Genomic DNA, 17,474 nt, shown 5'->3' with positions numbered 1-17,474 from the left:
TGAATGGACTTTTACCCGTAATCAAGTTGGTGTACAGGTACTTTTACTTAAGCTAAGGATCTGAGTACTCCTCCACTGGTTACACTGTAAACCTGGATTTGTTTATGAAACTTAGTGGAAACAACTTTTGATTAACAATTCTTCGTTGTAACACAAACTCCAACCCGGAAGGTGGCGCGCTGATTCAGCAACGCTCTTAAATCCAAAGAAGAAGAAGTAGTTTCAGAAGAGCAGCATGATGGGATATGAGAGTCCTCCGGCGGCGCGTTGCCGCCATGTCACCTAGAGAGAAACATTTAGCGCTTCTCTCTGTTTTATGCGTAGTTAGTCTTGCCCTTTATTATATTCCTACTTTTCTTTACGCGACTTTAATTATTGGAGTTTGTTGCATTGTGTGTTACTATCACAGCGGAGAACCGCTTCCCGCCAGGTTAGGCCTGAATCCGCGAGCTGGACTAAACGTCCCAGCCTTGCTCAGGCGTTGGTTGTTGGGTTGGGGGGTGACCGGCGTGTCGGTGGCTGCCCGAGGGAAAACGAAGAGTAGCAGCAACAGAACCGAGCTCCGGGGACCAGAGGGACACTTCAGACCAACGCTCACGGAAACTGGGATTTATCGGAGGGAAGCTTTGGCAAGTGACTCGTTTCTTTTCAGCCCCCGGGATTTCCTCATGGGGAGTTACATCGGGAAACCCGAAAGTCCAACCGCTGACTCCGGGAGGCCGAGGGCAGGGAGAAATCCCCGAGAGCAGCTGCGGGAAAAGCTGTCTAGACCCAACCATGCTGTCTATACCCCAAACAGGAGGTTGTCATTTGCTGGGTATGTTTATAATCAAATAACGCTATAACAACATGAGCCACCGTTAGGAGGCAGTACCGTTAGAGTCCGTGCCATCCAGAAGTCAAAGGTCCAGCTTCTTGGCGGGTTTTAATTATTTACTCGTAAATCTTATGCAGTATTTTATCAGCACATTTAAAAATGCAAATCGTACTTATTAGCTGCACATTGGTGAAATTCTCTGTAATACCCCCCTCTTTACTTGCTCTTTGATTTACTGTAACGTATGGGGAGATGCATTTGTAAAAATAGTATTTAAATTGTGACCTATCATAATGAATAGAAACTTCGCTTCCAGTTTATTGATCATTTTAATATAATGCTTTATTAATTCCAATAGGAAATTGCAGTGTTGCAACAGCCACTTAACGTAAGTCAAAAAATCAATGAGGTAGGTAAATACAAACAATGCAATTAAAGGCTAAATTGTGTATAATGACTAAGTAGATTAAATCAAGTAAAATACAAATTATTGAAAAAAAAAAATAGAGACCAAAGATAGACCTGTAGCTTTACTGTGTGCTGAATATACAGTAAACACTGGTGGATATATTATATACTTTAATACACTGCATCAGTTCAAGTAGAGTGGATATATATGTATATAGAGCTGCACAAATCTTAAAAGATGTGATATACAAATGGGCAGTCTATTCTGTTACAAGGTAGCATCATTCTGTCAGATGAGTCCACTCTCTAGACAAACAATATTCACAAAATACAACTTATCAGACTGTAACAGAGGTAGAATGATAAAACCATGGACTTATTTCCTTGTTGGTCCTGGTGTTCATATAGTTCCAACCTTTACCATGATAGGCAGTTATTCAGTGATATTAACAAACCTTAGAAATTACAAACTAAAATCTAGGAAATTTAATCACACAATCAGCTTTTTCAGGAGGCAGACATTGTAATAAAGTATCATAGAGTCCCAAAAAAGAAATCCATCATCACTAATATTTACAAGTAAGTGGTCAGTGATATATATTTTCTGTTACCCAGAGAGGCTACTGTTAGTGGACAAAGGTGGCATGGAGTCACACAGTTGCACGACTCACAATTTCAACATATTGCAAGAATATTTCATAAAATGTACTGCGTCATATAGATACGTTGTTGACCTCAGCCCTCTGTGCGTCACTGTGATATGGTCATATAGCCTTCCCTACTCAAACCTCAGGTTAAAAATCTAAATGTTTGTTTTAACTTTAACTTATCCAGCAGCAGATTGTAGCTTCAAATGAACTTTTCTTTGTCTCAAAGTTGTATTTATGTGTAGGGAAGGCTCTGTGACTGAATCAAGTGATACAGAGAGGGCTGAAGTCACAAATGGGGCTCTGTGTGAAGAAAATGTGTTTTTTTTTAAAAAATGTATACATCTCAGTTGAATATTCATTAGTATATGCAGGTAACATATGTCTACTCTTGTTTTTCCGCCTTGCAGGGAGCCACTGGGCACAGTAGGCAGGTTCACCATCACCCCGCAGCGTCATTACCCGTTGCAGCAGCCAGGTGTCTCGTCAGTGGGAGTCCTACCTCCTGTCAAGTGGGATGGCTTCAGGAAGAAAAATGTCCTCAGCCCCCGTAACTCCCCGGCAGCCCTCAGTCCTGTCACAGTGAAGATTGCCAGGCCCAACCACAACACCCCCAGGTTTCTATATTAATGCAAACTTGTAGTCTGTCATCATGCCAGTGTTCTTATTATTTTGTCCATTATCTCGGAATAAACTGCTGTATACCGTATATATTTCATTACTGTGTGCCATTTTAAAACTGAGGTAATCCGCTTGAGTCAGATAATCTATCTTGCCCACTGAATTTTTGTCAGTGTTGTATTATTGTTATGAGGTAATGCAGTGGAGACTTTTTAAAATCAACCTGCACATGTAACTGTTTTAAGTATACAACTAGAGCTGAAACATAATCTTTGGAGTTATTTGTTAAGCAAAAGTACCAAATATTTTCTGGTTCCACATTCTCAAATGTGAGGATTTGTAAACTGAATATCTTTGGGTTTTGGACTGTTGGTCCTGTGGTTGAAATTGTGGGGGTCATTTTTCACAATTTTCTGCAGCCTTGTTTGTAACAGTAAAATAACTTTGACATAAATAACTTCCTTAAATAACATTTAAGGAAGTCATGATGTTCACTGACATGGATTACTTCCTACCTGAACAGTTTACCTAAACAGTCGGGATGTGAGTTTTAAAAAAAAAAGAGTTTACAGAGAACTTGTAGCGAGTATAACAAATGTTGTAGACATAAAAAAGGGAAATGTTCTTCTATCTACGGAATTAAATTCTTGTCCGTAAAAGTATTTCTTGACACTGTGTCAGCAAAGTTTTGATACAACTTTGATACAACAACTTTTGTGATTGTTGATGCCACAGAGAGTGGCTGTGTCTTACTTAAATCACATTATATTGATATGTTTCTTACATTTTGTCATAAGTAAAACCCTGATTTGTGCCTTTCCCGTTTGAATGTTAACATTGACCAGAGCTGCACTGTCTGCTGTTTTTTTTCGTTTAGTTTGGACCATCTGAGTTGTGCAGGGCTCCCCAGGGCCCCTGCAGACCCCTGCTCCAGAGAAAGTGTCCTCAGGGTGTTGAAGGAAAGCCGCAAGAGAGAAGTGGAAGATGAGGACAGGAGCTTCACAACTGAGCAGAAAAGCAAGCGAAGGTACCAGGCTGAAACAGTGTCTGAAAGGCAACACATGAACACTATATTTGCTTAAAAGAGCTTTGTAAGTTTTGCTATTACAAAAAGCCAATGTTATCATTAACAGCTGTTTATTTACCAGTTTTACTTAGAGCTTCAGCCATTGTTTCATTGTTGCATGCAAGGCAAGAGGTTATATAATATGCTCTCTGAGCAGGGCTACATCTTTAGGACAGACTGGGTGCTACAGTGTCTTGGTACTGGAAAATGATGAGATGGACTGGGGCTAGCTGGTTAGCATGCTAACCTCTAAAAGAAGTGATGGAAATAGAAGCACAACAAGAGATAACATTGGTGTGGCTTTCAACTCTGGACACAGCTCTTTGCGAGTAAAGGAATTAAGTTTGATGCTGAAGTCGAAACGTTTCTTCAAGATTAGAGTAAACACCTGTTACTGCTAACATTGTAAATGTGCACACAGCAATGTCAGCTTAGCCAGACCACGTCTAGAGGTGGGCTACCGAAAAGTAGTCTACAGATGTCTTCAGTTGACTCTTTCTGTCAAATGACGTTTTCCTTGAACATTGTCTCCTCATACATTCATTGAATTGAAGTATTATGCATGTTTGTAATCCATTTTCATTTTCCCAAGGCGTAATGACAGTGGTGGAAGCGCACACTCTGCTTTTGAACCTCTTTTGCCCAATGGAACACCATCACAGTTGGTCCCTAAGTGAGTTCAGTGTTCAGATCTTGTTGTTTTTTGACTGCTACCGAAGCCCATAGCACCATATGAAGTATAGTGTGGCTGTCTAAATGCAGGCTGAAATGCTTTTCCTTCCCTCTTCCAGGCCAGGAAGCCTGAAAAGAGGGATGACCTCATTGGCAGAGGAGTCGATCATGAAGAGGTCTCGCACCTCGTCCATCAGCTCTGGCAGTGGGGCACATGCCCCTAGAGGAACCCCAGGCAGCAAGAGAAACCCTATCCACAGCTCCTACAGCTCTTCATTAGGCCTCAGCCAGGTAACACTTCCTTGCTCCATTATAGTGCACGTGGCCCTGCAGAGATAAAGTGGAGTAGCTAAGGTTTATCTCCATGTTTACCTTCACAGTGGAAGAAACCGTCAGCTCCCAGCTCACCTCTGTCAAGCCCTGGATCATCTCGCTCCCAGACTCCAGAAGGAGCCTCCAAAAGACCCAGGTTATATCTGCTTAGTCCCTGCTGAGTCCAGTCATCCACATTTAATCTAATATTAAGTTTTTTAACTTGTGGTTTCATTACCAGAGAGGACGATGGGCAGTCTCCCAGCTCAGCATCCTCTGTGAGGTCAGACCAGATAGCCACCGACAAGGCACCTGTTACTTGTAAGTCATGTATAGAAGTCCATGTGCAGACATACACACTGTGATTTGTTATTTAGTTGTATTAAAGTTGAAGGTTTTTGATTTTTCATTATATTATGTTGTTGCAGCCAAACTGACTCCAGTTCCCAAGATCCCCGTCACTACCTCAGCAGACTCTACTGGTAGTGGTGGGAAGAGAAAACGGAAGATCCAGCTGGTGTCCAGCCACCGGGACGATCACATCTCACTGGTAAGGACTGCTACATTCTCAGACTCAGAGAAACCCTTGTTTGTATAGTTCCTGTGTGAGGATGACCTAGATATATTTCACTCTCCATACTTGTTGATTGGCAGCCCCCACCTCCAGAGCTTGGTTACACCATCACTGTGAAAGACCTAGATGAAGAGAAAAAGGCTGCTATCAGCAAGATCCAGAAAGTCCTGGAAACGCCTGGTGAGTAGAAGCAGCCACAGGAATAAAACATTTAATCCCTCCTCTTTAACTTCTGCACTCTGCACTTCATGCTGCTCTGTTACCCTCCATTCACACATACATACTACAAGGCTGGAGGAGTGACAGGCTGCTATTCATTAACTGAACCTTGAATTATCCTGCTGCCGCCCTCTGCAACTATGAGGCCTGACCAGTTGGCTGTTGATTGGATAAGCTCCCAGCCTGACCTCTGACCCTCCTCTTAATTTGTCCTTGTTTAGCTCCAGAGCAAGAGAAGTCTGTCTCTCCCCCAGCCACCAATTCCACCAAGCCCACCTCCTCCACCAGCTCTACCACGACCACCACCCTGAGCAGCCTTCTTGCAGCTCCTCTGCCTACAGCCTCCAGCTCTGCCATCCCAGTCATCAACCTTGATCCCAGCCCAGGCAGCAGTGTGAGCACAGCACCTGCAGCTTCCAACCCACTGCTGGAGGCTCTCAAAATGAAGACCAGCACTCCTGCTATCTCCACATCTGCTGCCAGCACAACCACAGGTACAATCACTGAACTGAAGGCGTTTCTGATGTGTGATACTGTTTCCAGATTTTTGTATTTAGCATCTCTCATGATCTGATATTCACCTGGTTTTTGATTCAACGAAATTTTTTTTAAATTAAAGATTAAGTTTGAAACTTGAATCAATATAGTCTTGTTTTATTATTATACTCAAGGAGATTAAAAATATAAAAATCCTTAAACAGAAGAATAAATAAACAGATGTTATTTCTCTGTATTCTTTTTATTTGTTCTGTTATTATTTTCAATTTAAGGTTTACATTTTAAATATCTTCTCATATATCTCATGACATGTATTGATTATCTCCACCTTGTTGTCTCTGCAGTGTCTGCATCGACCACACCAGTGCAACCCAGCAGTTTAAACCTGAAGGCAACAACTGCAGTGGGTGTCCCACAGCTCCCTCCTGCCTCCCAGTCTCAGTCCTCCACTGCTGGTGTGGAGCAGCCCTCAGCCTTTACTCAGGTCCTTGGTCAGGTCTTCAAGGCTTCCAGCAGCACCCCACCTGTAGCAGGAACAGGCCTGTTTGGATTGGCTAGCCAGATCAGCACCCCCTCTGCTTCTACAGCCTCCAACACAGTCACTGTTGCTACTACTGCTCCAGCCAGCAGCTATGAGTCACTCAGTAACACAAACCCTCTGCTGGCTTCAGGGTTCAAGCCCATCTTTGCTGTCAGCACCACCCCCTCCTCAGCTACATCAGCTCCAGAGAGCAAACCTCCTGTTCAAAATTTCAAACCCATCTTTGGAGGTGCTACTACAAATGCTGGCTTTGGGCAGCCTGTATCCCTCACAACCACCAACCCAGTCTCTACAGTTTCTTCAAGTAGTACACCCTCAATATTTGGTGGATCAACAAGCAGCACCACAGCTGCCTCATCTGTTTTTCCAGGCTTGACCAACACCCCCACTGGAACAGCCTCCACTGGCTCCATCACCACCACACAGCCTGCAGCCCAGCCAGGTGTGAAATCCCTCTTTGGAAACTGGTCCACACCATCCACAACAAGTACAGGCTCAGCCACAACGCAGGCCCCTAATACAGGGAGCACATTTCAATTTGGAACTGTTCCCACCACTACTGCAGCTGCAGCTGCAGCAGCAGCTGCCCCAGCTACTGCTACCACAACCTCCAGCAATGGCACCTTCACATTTGGTGTCACACAGCCGGACCCACAAGCTGCCAACCAGAAGGTATTTGCTTTTGGCCAACCAGCCCCCAGTCAGAACACAACCACTGCTTCATTTGGAGGCTTTGCCATGGCCAACACTGCCTCCACCACTTCTGCCGCCACCACCCAGTCCACTTTCACCTTTGGAAAGCCGTCATTTGAGGCGCCAGCAGCACAGACAACATTTGGCTCCTCAGCAGCACCGTCAAAACCATTCACTTTTGGAGGCAGCGTTGCATCATCCACACCTGCCTCTAACCCCGCCCCAGCTCCTTTCACTTTTGGGGCACCTGCTGCCACCACAGCAACCACGTTCGGGACCCCTGCTAAACCAGCATTTGGAGCCAGCTCCACTGGTTTTGCTTTTGGTGGCTCCACAGCCCCCTCAGCTGCACCCTCAGCTGCACCAAGCTTCGGTGCTGCAACCCAGACTCAGAGCTCCTCCTCATCCACCTTTACATTTGGTAGTGGTGCTCCTCAGCCGGCTCCCTCTGGCCCTGCTCAGCCAGCACCCAGTGGATTTAACTTTGGTGCTGGTATGGCATGCCCCCAGTTTGGAACACCAGTCTCCAATAATCCTGCACCGCATATGGGAAGCTTCAATTTTGGGGCTGCTGCTACTGACAAACCAGCTTTTGGTAAGGAACAAAGACAACTTATGTTTTGATTGTTTATATTTTAAATCCAGCCGCAGGGGTCTCTACGGTGAGATTTCTTTCTTCTCATAAACATCCTCTTGATTACACTGTTGTTTTGATGATGCTTCAAAAACTGGTCTACATTTGTTTCTGTCACAGTAGAATTCAGTGGTTGTTTGGTTGGTTCAAGTTATGTGCTACTTTCTCTGCAGGGACATCTACCCCATCCTTTGGCCAGAATGCTGCGGCAGGTCCAATTGCCTTTGGAAGTCCTGGAAATCCAGTCCAAGGCTTCAATGCTGCTCCTTTTGGTATGTCTTATATATTTTGTTATACCTGTGACCAGATGAGCCCTGAGCAACCACAGCTGTTCAAGCAATGCTTAAAGGCTTTTTCTCCCCATTGCGCAGGAAGGTAAAAGGTGTTAATGAGTATCAGTAGCAGTTAGAATAAGTGCTACAGACTCCTAACAAGTCATTGCTTCTAATATTTCTCTCTGCAATATATGACCAAATAGCTCAGAATGTGTCAGTATCTTGCTGTGTGGAGAAATTTTATTGAGGAATAGGACTGCTAACAAAATTCTGCTAATTTTCTATAACTTCTTTGCAAACAAAACTTCCTGTTGGTTTTGCCCGTGTAACAGCAGTAACACAGAGAAGAGTCTGTAAACATTAAAATGAGGTTGATATTGAACAGGAATGTATGAGTAAAACTAAACTCCAAACCACCCCAGGGCTACTAAAGTACTGAGAGCTGAACAAGAAAAACTTCAACTCCAATGGAAATGCAGAGAAGAGGGATTTGTAGTTACTGCTACTTCATCCCTGTTACTTCACGCTGATATCTTGGTGTTGGCTGAGCAATAAAGGAGTTGGCTAAACCGCTGCTTAAACATACAAGACTGTTGTATCACTTACTGTTTTGCCATATAGTTTGACTGGTTTCAGTAGCCATGCAGTAGAGACACTCTGCAGGGATGTTGTGTGCAGCCCAAAATTTATGTCTGTACAAACAGAATCAGTTATATTTGGAGTATGTCCAAAGTTGAACTGTTTGAGGCAAATCACTTGGAAAATTCAGGTGCAGCCCTAGATAAGGCAACCAGAAACAGACGTATATGTTAAATTGTTAGAAGTAGAAAGAGTACAAAGAAATGTTTATGTTGTTTCTTAGTATTGACACGTCCTAAAGTGTCACCTGTGTTTGTTTTTTTTGTTTTTCCTCATCAGGGTCTCCAGCTACTCCCTCCTTCTCTATTGGAGCTGGATCAAAACCATCTGGAGCACGTCAGAGACTGCAGGCACGGAGGCAACACAACAGGAAGAAGTAACCTGCTACATGTGTCCAACACTGCTTTCAAAGGACTTCAGCTGTTGCTGCTATGGCTAATCTGGCTAACATTGCTCTGTTCTAAGCCCAACATCCCCCAACCAGGCCACCACCATGCCCGCTGCTTCCTTCCCCTCCTCCAGTGGGTTGTGCTGGCCGGAAACATTGTGTTTGCAGAGGAGTTAGAAAGAGCACACCAGCTTGCTGAGTTCATGCTGCCTGGATGACTACATGACTCAGTGAGGGATCGTAGCAGTGAGGAGACAGAATCCAGAACAATGTACAATACTTGAAGAGAGAAAAGACAATTGATTAGTTTGATTCTGAACAAAAGCATATCCAAAGTTCTTTTTCCTTTTACAGTATGTGGACACTCCCATTGGTTCGTCTTAAGGAGAAAGTTGAGTCCGACAAAGACATGGAGCCTTGGCTCAAACATTTATTTTTTTACGTGAAGTGCTCACTGGTTTGTATGTTACGGAATATTTGAGTACATTCTCTGAATGAGTCTGAGTAGGGTGAAATGCACAGTTGATTCAGATAAGGTACACAATGCTGCAGTGTAAATGTAAAGTTATGAGTCGTTTGCATTTTAAATTATTTTTTTTAATTGGCTCTCTGACCCTGTATATGAATGATTTGTTTCTGCACTTAAGGGCAACTTAGTAAATGTCTTAATGTAGTGAGTGAAGATCCTTTTGTTCTTGTTTCATACTCTTTATCATTGCAAGCATTCCCAGAGTCCTCCTGTGGACAGCCTTTTTTAATAGTGATTGCCAACTCTGATGTAATTAGTAGGTCAGTACGTGATTAGGATGACTACTATTGACTTGTGTTGTCAAACCAAAGCCAATTCTTCAGCTTCATGCCTGTGAAAAGAATCTGTGATCTCTATCTCATCTTTAAATCATCCTGAGATGTGTTTGTTTGTGCCAGACTACCTCTCTTTACTCCCAGGCACTGAATCCTTGTTAGTTCACTGAAAAATAACAAATCTGACATCATTGACAAATAAGATTTTACCTTCAACTACTGTTATTACAGATGTACCTTAATAAATACAGTTGAGTTCTTTAAAACATCTGCACATTATCTCCACTTCTGAAATGTCACTGTCATAATAGATCACACCACATTAATGTAACATCAGATTGACCAAAAACACAATCTGTCAAATTGGAAACCCTTATCTTCCAGAAACTCTCACTATGATGCAGGGATTTTTGTTGTCTCTAATGTCTTACTTGCACCATGGGGTGAGGAACTTTGTCAAGCAAACATGACAGTAAACCCACTGATGTCAGCAGTCAAAGTTATTTTTATCAAAATCATTTCTGTTCTGATTAATAATCACCTCTTCTTGTGAAAAGTGAGCAGTATCTGATGCAGTTTTTGATTGTTGTTTTTGAATGAATAAAAACTGAATTTTGGACATGGACAAGAACACATTCAACCCTTCAAGGCCCCATTCTTTTGCTTTCCAACCAAATGACGGGCCACTGGCTGTGACCATTAGTTCAGTTCTAGTTTGTATCTGCTTTTGAATAAAGGGTTACTAAATAAACTACTATTACCAGTGTCACTGAATAACCAATAGGCACACATGCAATATATGTTTCTTCTCTAGCTGTGTTGATGTAACCACCATATACAGTCTTTTTTTTTTTTTTTTACAGTACATCTCAATAAAAGGGTGACACAAGTTTAAACAGGCATTTGTTGAACATGACATTAATTTATTACAATATAACTGAGAATATGATTTTGTTCTACATTGTACTCCACAATATTTCCACACTCTCATGACTGTTCAAATAGACATCAGTGATTGTGGTTAGAGTGAGGCTGGGTGCATGAATTGTGAGGTTGGACATGCAAGACACTTCTAAATGATAATTGCAAGCCTGCTGTGAAAATTAAAATTTTCTCAAAAATCTTAAAAAGCAGCTTTAGTCTCATAAAGTCTTTTCAGTAAAGTGAGTTCTGGAGTTTATCATTTACTAAGTTTTAGTGTTCAAATGATAAATTTCTATATCAAATTAAATGCCATATCTGGCTTCATTTGTCCTTTAACTGTCTGAATTTTTTGTTGAGTTCATTTCTTTTTGCACACAGTATTTCAAAATCTTACAAACTTTTATACATAATCATGTATAAATATAGACAGTTAAATTGTGAAAAACAGGTCACAATGTTTCCTCAATAACCTAAATGTTCTCATCTAAAATCATAGTTATATCAGCTTTCTTTGATTGTATCTGAAAATGAGTTCATGCTTGGGATTCACCTTAATACTCTTGGTCATGATCCAGCTAATTGTCAATGAGCAGCACTTTTAGAGGTTTTGGCTTAAAGATCTGTTGATCTGGAGTAATTATAAACTACCTCTGAAGAATCCAGACATGCATAGGTGTAGCAGCTCCACTCCAGTCCGTTAGGTTGTGGTAATCTCAGTTTGCCGTAGTGACACTATGAAAGAACACGAAGAAGATTAGGACGCAACGACGCATGCGCAGTGCTTCAGTAGAGTGAACGCCAAGTAGTAGCCGTTAGCGGTACGAGGTACGTGGCAGAAAGCTCTCGATATGGAGGTATCTGCTCTGGTGGCCTTGACTTTAATACTAGGCGCACTGGTTATTCTGGTCGCATTAGCGTTGAGCCAACGGAAGGAAGAAATAAGAGAGGAAACAGAACAAGCAGCGGAGTTTGCCGGTAAGAGCTATCTAACTAGCTAACCTAACTGTAGCTAGCCTCTGAAGCGGTGAGTCACTGACGCGTACACCGTCTCTGTCCGCCTCTCTAGCACGTTTCTTCAGCTGCAGACATTCACAACCAGTGTGGACAGATAGTAGTAGAAGTAGTAGTAGTAGCAGTGTGTTTGATATTTGTTACTCCTTCACACAGCAACACATATAGACGCATGAGAAGCTTAAGCAACTTTTGTGCGACTGTATGGTAAACTGTCACCTGTCTTTGGCCAATCGTCAGATGTCACACTGACGGACCAATGGCAGTGACTTCTTTATGTCCAGTCATTGCCTATTAATTATGTAAACATGGATAAGCAATTAAATACGAAATACAAAAGCAAACTGGAGATTAAGAAAGGGAACAACAAATTAGCCAAAATAGGAATATTATGAACTATATCTATTCACAAGAGTCAGTAAAAAGAAAATATATTTTAATCTGTAAGTGAAACATTTTGCAATTTTACTCTTCATTGTATACGTTTGAGACTTAAATACATTTAAGGAATGTCGTTTATTAGATCATTTGCATATTTTATTTTTTAAAGGACAACAAAATTTGTATAACTTTTCAAAATCCGCTTGTGTGTTCACACTGAAGGAACAAATGATCAATAGTTTATGTGGCAAAGAAACATGAAATACAAGGGTTCATCTCAAACATGCGGACATTTTTAATACTAACACTACTTACTTGATTAATATTACATAAAGCTGCATTTCATATCATTCAAGAAAATATGGCAGACCTCTAGAGATTTCAGTGTAATACATATAAGACAAGAGGTTTATTGATCATTAGTTTCAGTGCTCATGCTGCGACTATGATGTATTACATGAGTGAAAATCTTCTTCAGTACTCTTGTTTGTCTCTCAGCTGAAGGCAGTGTTGTCAAGGGCGCTGCATCCAAGAAACAGAAGCAGGAGAAGCAGCGCAGCCGTAAGGATAAAGCTTCACAGCACAGTTTCAGTCATCAACTGCTGGCATCCTCGCTTAAGGTAACCTGGAACACACACGCTGACACAATGAAACGCACACACTGTTAGAGTCTCTGATTACAATGAGGGCTGTTGTTGAGGGACATGTCTGTCAACAGCTCAGAGATCCAAAAGGGTCCTTTTTCTATTTAGTCTAAACTCATTGACCTCAGTGGGGTGAATTAAATATTAGAATCATCTCTCTAAAACAGTTAAAGACTGCATTAAAAGTTATAACTTTAAATAGGATTGTTTACTGTGCTAGTGTGTATTTGTGATCAATTCTTATATATTTGCATCTTCAAAAAGAACAAATACTTTACTTTAGGCTCCCTCTCCAAAGCCATTCTTTGAGCATGTGTGTATTTGTGTCACAGGGCCACAGTGGGAATGTGACATGCCTTGATTTCAGCAGTAATGGGAAGTACCTGGCATCTTGCTCTGATGATCGCACCGTCAGGATCTGGAGCACCAAAGACTTCTTGGACCGGGAACACAAGTGTCTTAGAGCCAATGTGGAGCTGGATCATGCTACACTGGTCCGCTTCAGCCCGGACTCCAGGTCTTTTGCTATCTCTTTACATGTACTCATTTACATGAAGCATCCCCTATCTATTCCCAAGCCTAAGCATAACCAAGACCTAAATGTAATTTAAATAAACCAGGCCCCACAGCTTAAACAGCAATGAGAGGTTAAATGAAGTGATGACAGAATTACCTCATATGACTTAATTTGTATTAATGTGTACACTTCCTAAGCAACCATCTCAGCTAAGGCAGCGACTACACCTTCATTTGAAGGAAAGTAAATGATGTTACTTTTGCTTGCTTTTATTTTACCAAAAGTAAATCCATTTATTTATTAAAATTTTTCTGAAAATCAAACCACTTGATTGCCTGTAATTTTCAAATGCAGATTTGTTTTAATATGCACACCATGTACCAGTAATATAGATAACCTGAGCAGAATTCTGCCTTTGTCTCTCAAACACACATGGCATCTGGAGGTAATTTTTGGATACAGTCAGATGATGATGACCACCTTCTACCCTGACTCTCACATTTTCACTGCAGGGCGTTTATCACCTGGTTGGCTAATGGAGATGCCATTCGAATCTTCAAAATGACCAAGAAGGATGACGGCAGTTTAAGCTTCAAAGCTGCTGCTGACGACTTCCCACAGAAACACAAGGCCCCCATCCTAAACATTGGCATTGCAGAGACAGGTACAGAGCATGTGAAATATCTTAGTCTTGTATGAATTTGTAGTGTTTTTGTGTGTTCTTAGTGTATGTTTCAGCTTGTGACGAACAAGGATGCAAAGGTCATTTCTGTTTTGTTTTTGTGTGACCTTCGTACTAGTAATGATAGAAGTGGCACCCAGAGTTGTTGACTGTGTGAATGAAATTGTTGTACCTGTTAGTTTTTTTTTTCTTTTTTGGCAAAAGCTGCTGTGATAGTTTCTGGGCCATCAGAAAGTGCTACTCCTAGAGCATGGCATGAGCTTTTTTGTACCAGGAACAATGGCAAAGGGAACTAAATTTTGATTGTGGTTCTTTTGGTCGAAACACAGGTATTGTTCCTGAGTTTGGTTTCTCCTTTTCTGTCGAAAAGTTCCTTCTTTGGAAATATGACAAAAAAACAAATTTCCTTTTGCATATTCTTGTTTGCATTTCTGCTGCATCAGAATGTCCATGAAGACTAGTTAAATGGAACAGCTTTGTTAAAGAAGCAATAACAAAACAGCAGCACGGACTTATCATTTTGTTCTGTCAGTTACTGCCATGTGTTTGATGGTTATTTATTTCAGTGATGAGAAACTAGATGCCTCTGAGAAACTGATAGTTTCACATGAGTAGAATTACTGCTAAGAGAGAAAATGTCTTTAAAATCAGTTTGTGTGATGAAAGATGAGTTCAGTTTCCTTATATTAGATTTCACTGGTATTCTAGTTTTTCACCAATCTACAATACGTGTAGTGCTGATTCTGTGTTTCTTCTCTGCAGGCAAGTTCATCATGAGCGCCTCTACTGACACCAGCATTCACGTCTGGGACTTGAAAGGAGAGGTACTGGCCTCTATCAACACTAACCAGATAACCAATTCTTATGCTGCCATCTCCCCATGTGGCAGGTCAGTCCCACCCCCTCCATCACTGCAAATCTTCCACTTGAAAGATCAAATAGGGATCTATCTCAGATTTACAGTGCTCCCCCTTGAAAGTTTTTATGTTTTATTTTCATTGAATCAAAGTAGATTTCATATGCATTTTTTAACACTGATCCACAGAAGAAGACTCTAAAAGTGAAAATGGATCTCTACAAATTGATGCTTTTTAAGGCACTGTAGATTTGCCCCTCTTCAAGTATCATCTAGAAATTTGACCAGATCTGGTAAAGGCATCATGAGTTCATCACTTGGGGTCATTTAGATTGAAAAGTGAACATATTTCTGTGTTTGAATTCTCACCTCTCCCTCCACCAAATTACTAATTGAAAGTCCTAGTTTTGCACCCCTTATTCATAATTTAGCAAACAAGTGGTCTCTTTTTAATGATTTCTTCTGCACTGTCTGTAATTCTTGACCTGATCATTTACTTTCTAAATGAGTTGTATGGTAAACACTCAGCAAAAATTGGTGTCAAATGGGGGTAGAGAGATTGATTGCACACCAGTTGGCAAGACATCTGTGACAAAATAGAATTATTAGAGCTTAGTGTGTGTACATTGATGTGGGATGTTGTTTCAAGTACCAGCGAGATAATGAACTATATCCCTGGATGGATTTGAGGCTGGTTTTTAGGAATTGATCCATGAGTTTGACGACTTCTCAGATATTGTATATTGTAATACTGTACAGCAGTTTATAATCCTATGAGGCAAGATTTTACAACTCTTTACATCTGTGTTATGGCAAAAGATTAGCCAGGTTCATCTGTGCCAACACAGTGGTCTGAACTAATGGGTCTGAACACAAGTGTAGTATGTGGATACTGCCTCTTCTGAAACCATTGTGTATCCATAGCCATTTTAATTGCCACAAAGGGAAAGTATTTTGTAACACCTACTATCTGAAGGTAAAATATGACTACAAGAGAAAAAACATATTTAAATCCTATGCGACTTAGGCTGAGATCCAATTGTGTGTGCCATTTGTCTCTGTGCTCAGGTTTGTAGCATCATGTGGCTTCACCCCTGACGTGAAGGTGTGGGAGGTTTGCTTCGGGAAGGGAGGAGAGTTCAAAGAGGTGGCGCGAGCTTTTGACCTGAAGGGCCACTCTGCAGGAGTTCATGCATTTGCCTTTTCCAATGATTCTCACAGGTAACTTAAGGCTTTTCTGATTTCAATACACAGCCAAAGAAGTGGCTCACACTGACAGCATAACACTGCCATGTAAATGTTTTCTGTTCTTTGCTTTTCAGAATGGTGACTGTATCCAAAGACGGTACATGGAAGCTGTGGAATACAGATGTGGAGTACAAAAAGCAGCAGGATCCCTACCTCCTGAAGACTGTCCCCTGTGCGTCATCTGAAGGTAGCAGGGTGGCCTTATCTCCAGATGGCCGGGTGGTGGCCATCAGTGATGGCTCTAACTTGGCTATGTACAACGCTGCCACTGGCGAGCTAGAAGAAGAAATGAATGGCGTCCACAGTGAGGAGATCAATGACCTTAGATTTGATATTAATGGGCGCTTCTTGGTGTGTAGCGGTGACAAGGCCATCCGAGTGTTTCACAATGCCCCGGGCTACCGGGCAGCCATCAGAGACATGCAGGACATGCTGAAGAAAGCCCAGAATGAAGCCATGAAGCAGAGATTGCAGCAGCAGATAAAAGAGGCTCAGAGTGCCCTGGACACTGTGCTGGCTGCTCCTGTCGACTGAAGAATCCCTAAGGAACCACACTCTGATTGTGATAGTGTCGGACTCTGACTGCTGATCTTTTTTGTAACCTCAACTCTCCCTCTGCCACTAAATGATCTGGACGGGGAAAATGAAATTTGCATGCAGTTTTAATAAAGAATATCTTTTTATGGAAAAATAAAATGGTTTAAGTTCAGATCTTTTTCTATGCTATTTAATGCACAGTAATGTCTTGTGTATGATCTCTCTTGTGGTTGTCGTACAGTATATCTGCCTCTAAGGTTCAATTTAAATTCCCCCTCCACTCAAAGTCTCACCTTAAAGGAGCTATTTGTAAGTTTTGCTATTGCTACATGCCAATGTTAGAATTAACAGCTGTTTACTTACCAGTCTAGAAGAAACATTCATCATCAAACTTCTTTCCTTTAGTCATTAAGAGTTGTATCCAGTGGTTGAAAGTAACCCTCTTGTTTTACTTCTATTTCTGTCACTTCTTTTCTATTACTAAAGTTAGCATGCCAACCAGCTAGGCCTGGCCTGTCTGGACTGTCTCTTCACTTTTCAATACAGAGTCACTGTAGTTCTTACAAAGACTGGTAAGTAAATGCCTGTTAATGCTAATGCTGGCTATGTATTAATAGCAAAACTTCATGATTTTGTAACATATCTAGTTTGAAAGCCAAATATAGTCCAATATGCAACTTATATATAAGTTGAATGTGGAAGCTTGGAACCTTCAATGCACAAATGCTGAACATGGACTTTTCACAACATATGGGATGCAAATTATTGTTCAAAAACTATTTTTCTTATGTCTTATTCATGTCTGGAGGGAATATTTAAGTCTAAACTACAGTTTACTCTTGAATGGCACAATCTATGCAAGGCCA

At 41.4% G+C, this 17,474-nt stretch overlaps 2 protein-coding genes across 2 annotated transcripts; both read left to right on the top strand.

Annotated features, from left to right (window-relative positions):
- The first annotated feature begins 245 nt into the window (after positions 1-245).
- LOC111234293 (nuclear envelope pore membrane protein POM 121-like) lies at positions 246-10,559 on the top strand. The gene is made up of 13 exons (XM_022762291.1): positions 246-817; positions 2,283-2,489; positions 3,371-3,520; positions 4,152-4,232; positions 4,351-4,522; positions 4,612-4,700; positions 4,785-4,864; positions 4,972-5,093; positions 5,198-5,297; positions 5,558-5,830; positions 6,179-7,663; positions 7,876-7,974; positions 8,896-10,559. Exons 1-13 carry the CDS (start codon positions 246-248, stop codon positions 8,994-8,996), a joined length of 3,531 nt encoding a protein of 1,176 aa, XP_022618012.1. The 3' UTR covers positions 8,997-10,559.
- A 948-nt stretch (positions 10,560-11,507) lies between these two features.
- tbl2 (transducin beta like 2) lies at positions 11,508-16,780 on the top strand. The gene is made up of 7 exons (XM_022762292.1): positions 11,508-11,707; positions 12,623-12,744; positions 13,101-13,285; positions 13,798-13,949; positions 14,730-14,856; positions 15,892-16,044; positions 16,146-16,780. The coding sequence occupies exons 1-7, from the start codon at positions 11,581-11,583 to the stop codon at positions 16,603-16,605; spliced, it is 1,326 nt and encodes a 441-aa protein (XP_022618013.1). The 5' UTR covers positions 11,508-11,580; the 3' UTR covers positions 16,606-16,780.
- The last annotated feature ends 694 nt before the right edge of the window (positions 16,781-17,474 follow it).

The sequence above is a fragment of the Seriola dumerili genome, unplaced genomic scaffold, assembly GCF_002260705.1.
Source record: "Seriola dumerili isolate Sdu_G_001 unplaced genomic scaffold, Sdu_1.0 BDQW01000449.1, whole genome shotgun sequence".
NCBI classification, from domain to species: Eukaryota; Metazoa; Chordata; class Actinopteri; order Carangiformes; family Carangidae; genus Seriola; species Seriola dumerili.
Note: the sequence above shows the minus strand (reverse complement) of the source record. Positions and strands in the feature narration are given on the sequence as shown.

What these genes read in the sequence shown, in the direction of transcription:
- LOC111234293 (XM_022762291.1), top strand. Translation starts at nt 246, where the DNA reads ATGAGAGTCCTCCGGCGGCGCGTTGCCGCCATGTCACCTAGAGAGAAA. An exon ending in CCCAACCACAACACCCCCAG is followed by an intron (nt 2,490 to 3,370) that starts GTTTCTATATTA and finishes TTTTTCGTTTAG; the next exon opens with TTTGGACCATCTGAGTTGTG. An exon ending in GAGCAGAAAAGCAAGCGAAG is followed by an intron (nt 3,521 to 4,151) that starts GTACCAGGCTGA and finishes CATTTTCCCAAG; the next exon opens with GCGTAATGACAGTGGTGGAA.
- tbl2 (XM_022762292.1), top strand. Translation starts at nt 11,581, where the DNA reads ATGGAGGTATCTGCTCTGGTGGCCTTGACTTTAATACTAGGCGCACTG. An exon ending in TGCTGGCATCCTCGCTTAAG is followed by an intron (nt 12,745 to 13,100) that starts GTAACCTGGAAC and finishes TTTGTGTCACAG; the next exon opens with GGCCACAGTGGGAATGTGAC. An exon ending in TTTTCCAATGATTCTCACAG is followed by an intron (nt 16,045 to 16,145) that starts GTAACTTAAGGC and finishes TTTGCTTTTCAG; the next exon opens with AATGGTGACTGTATCCAAAG.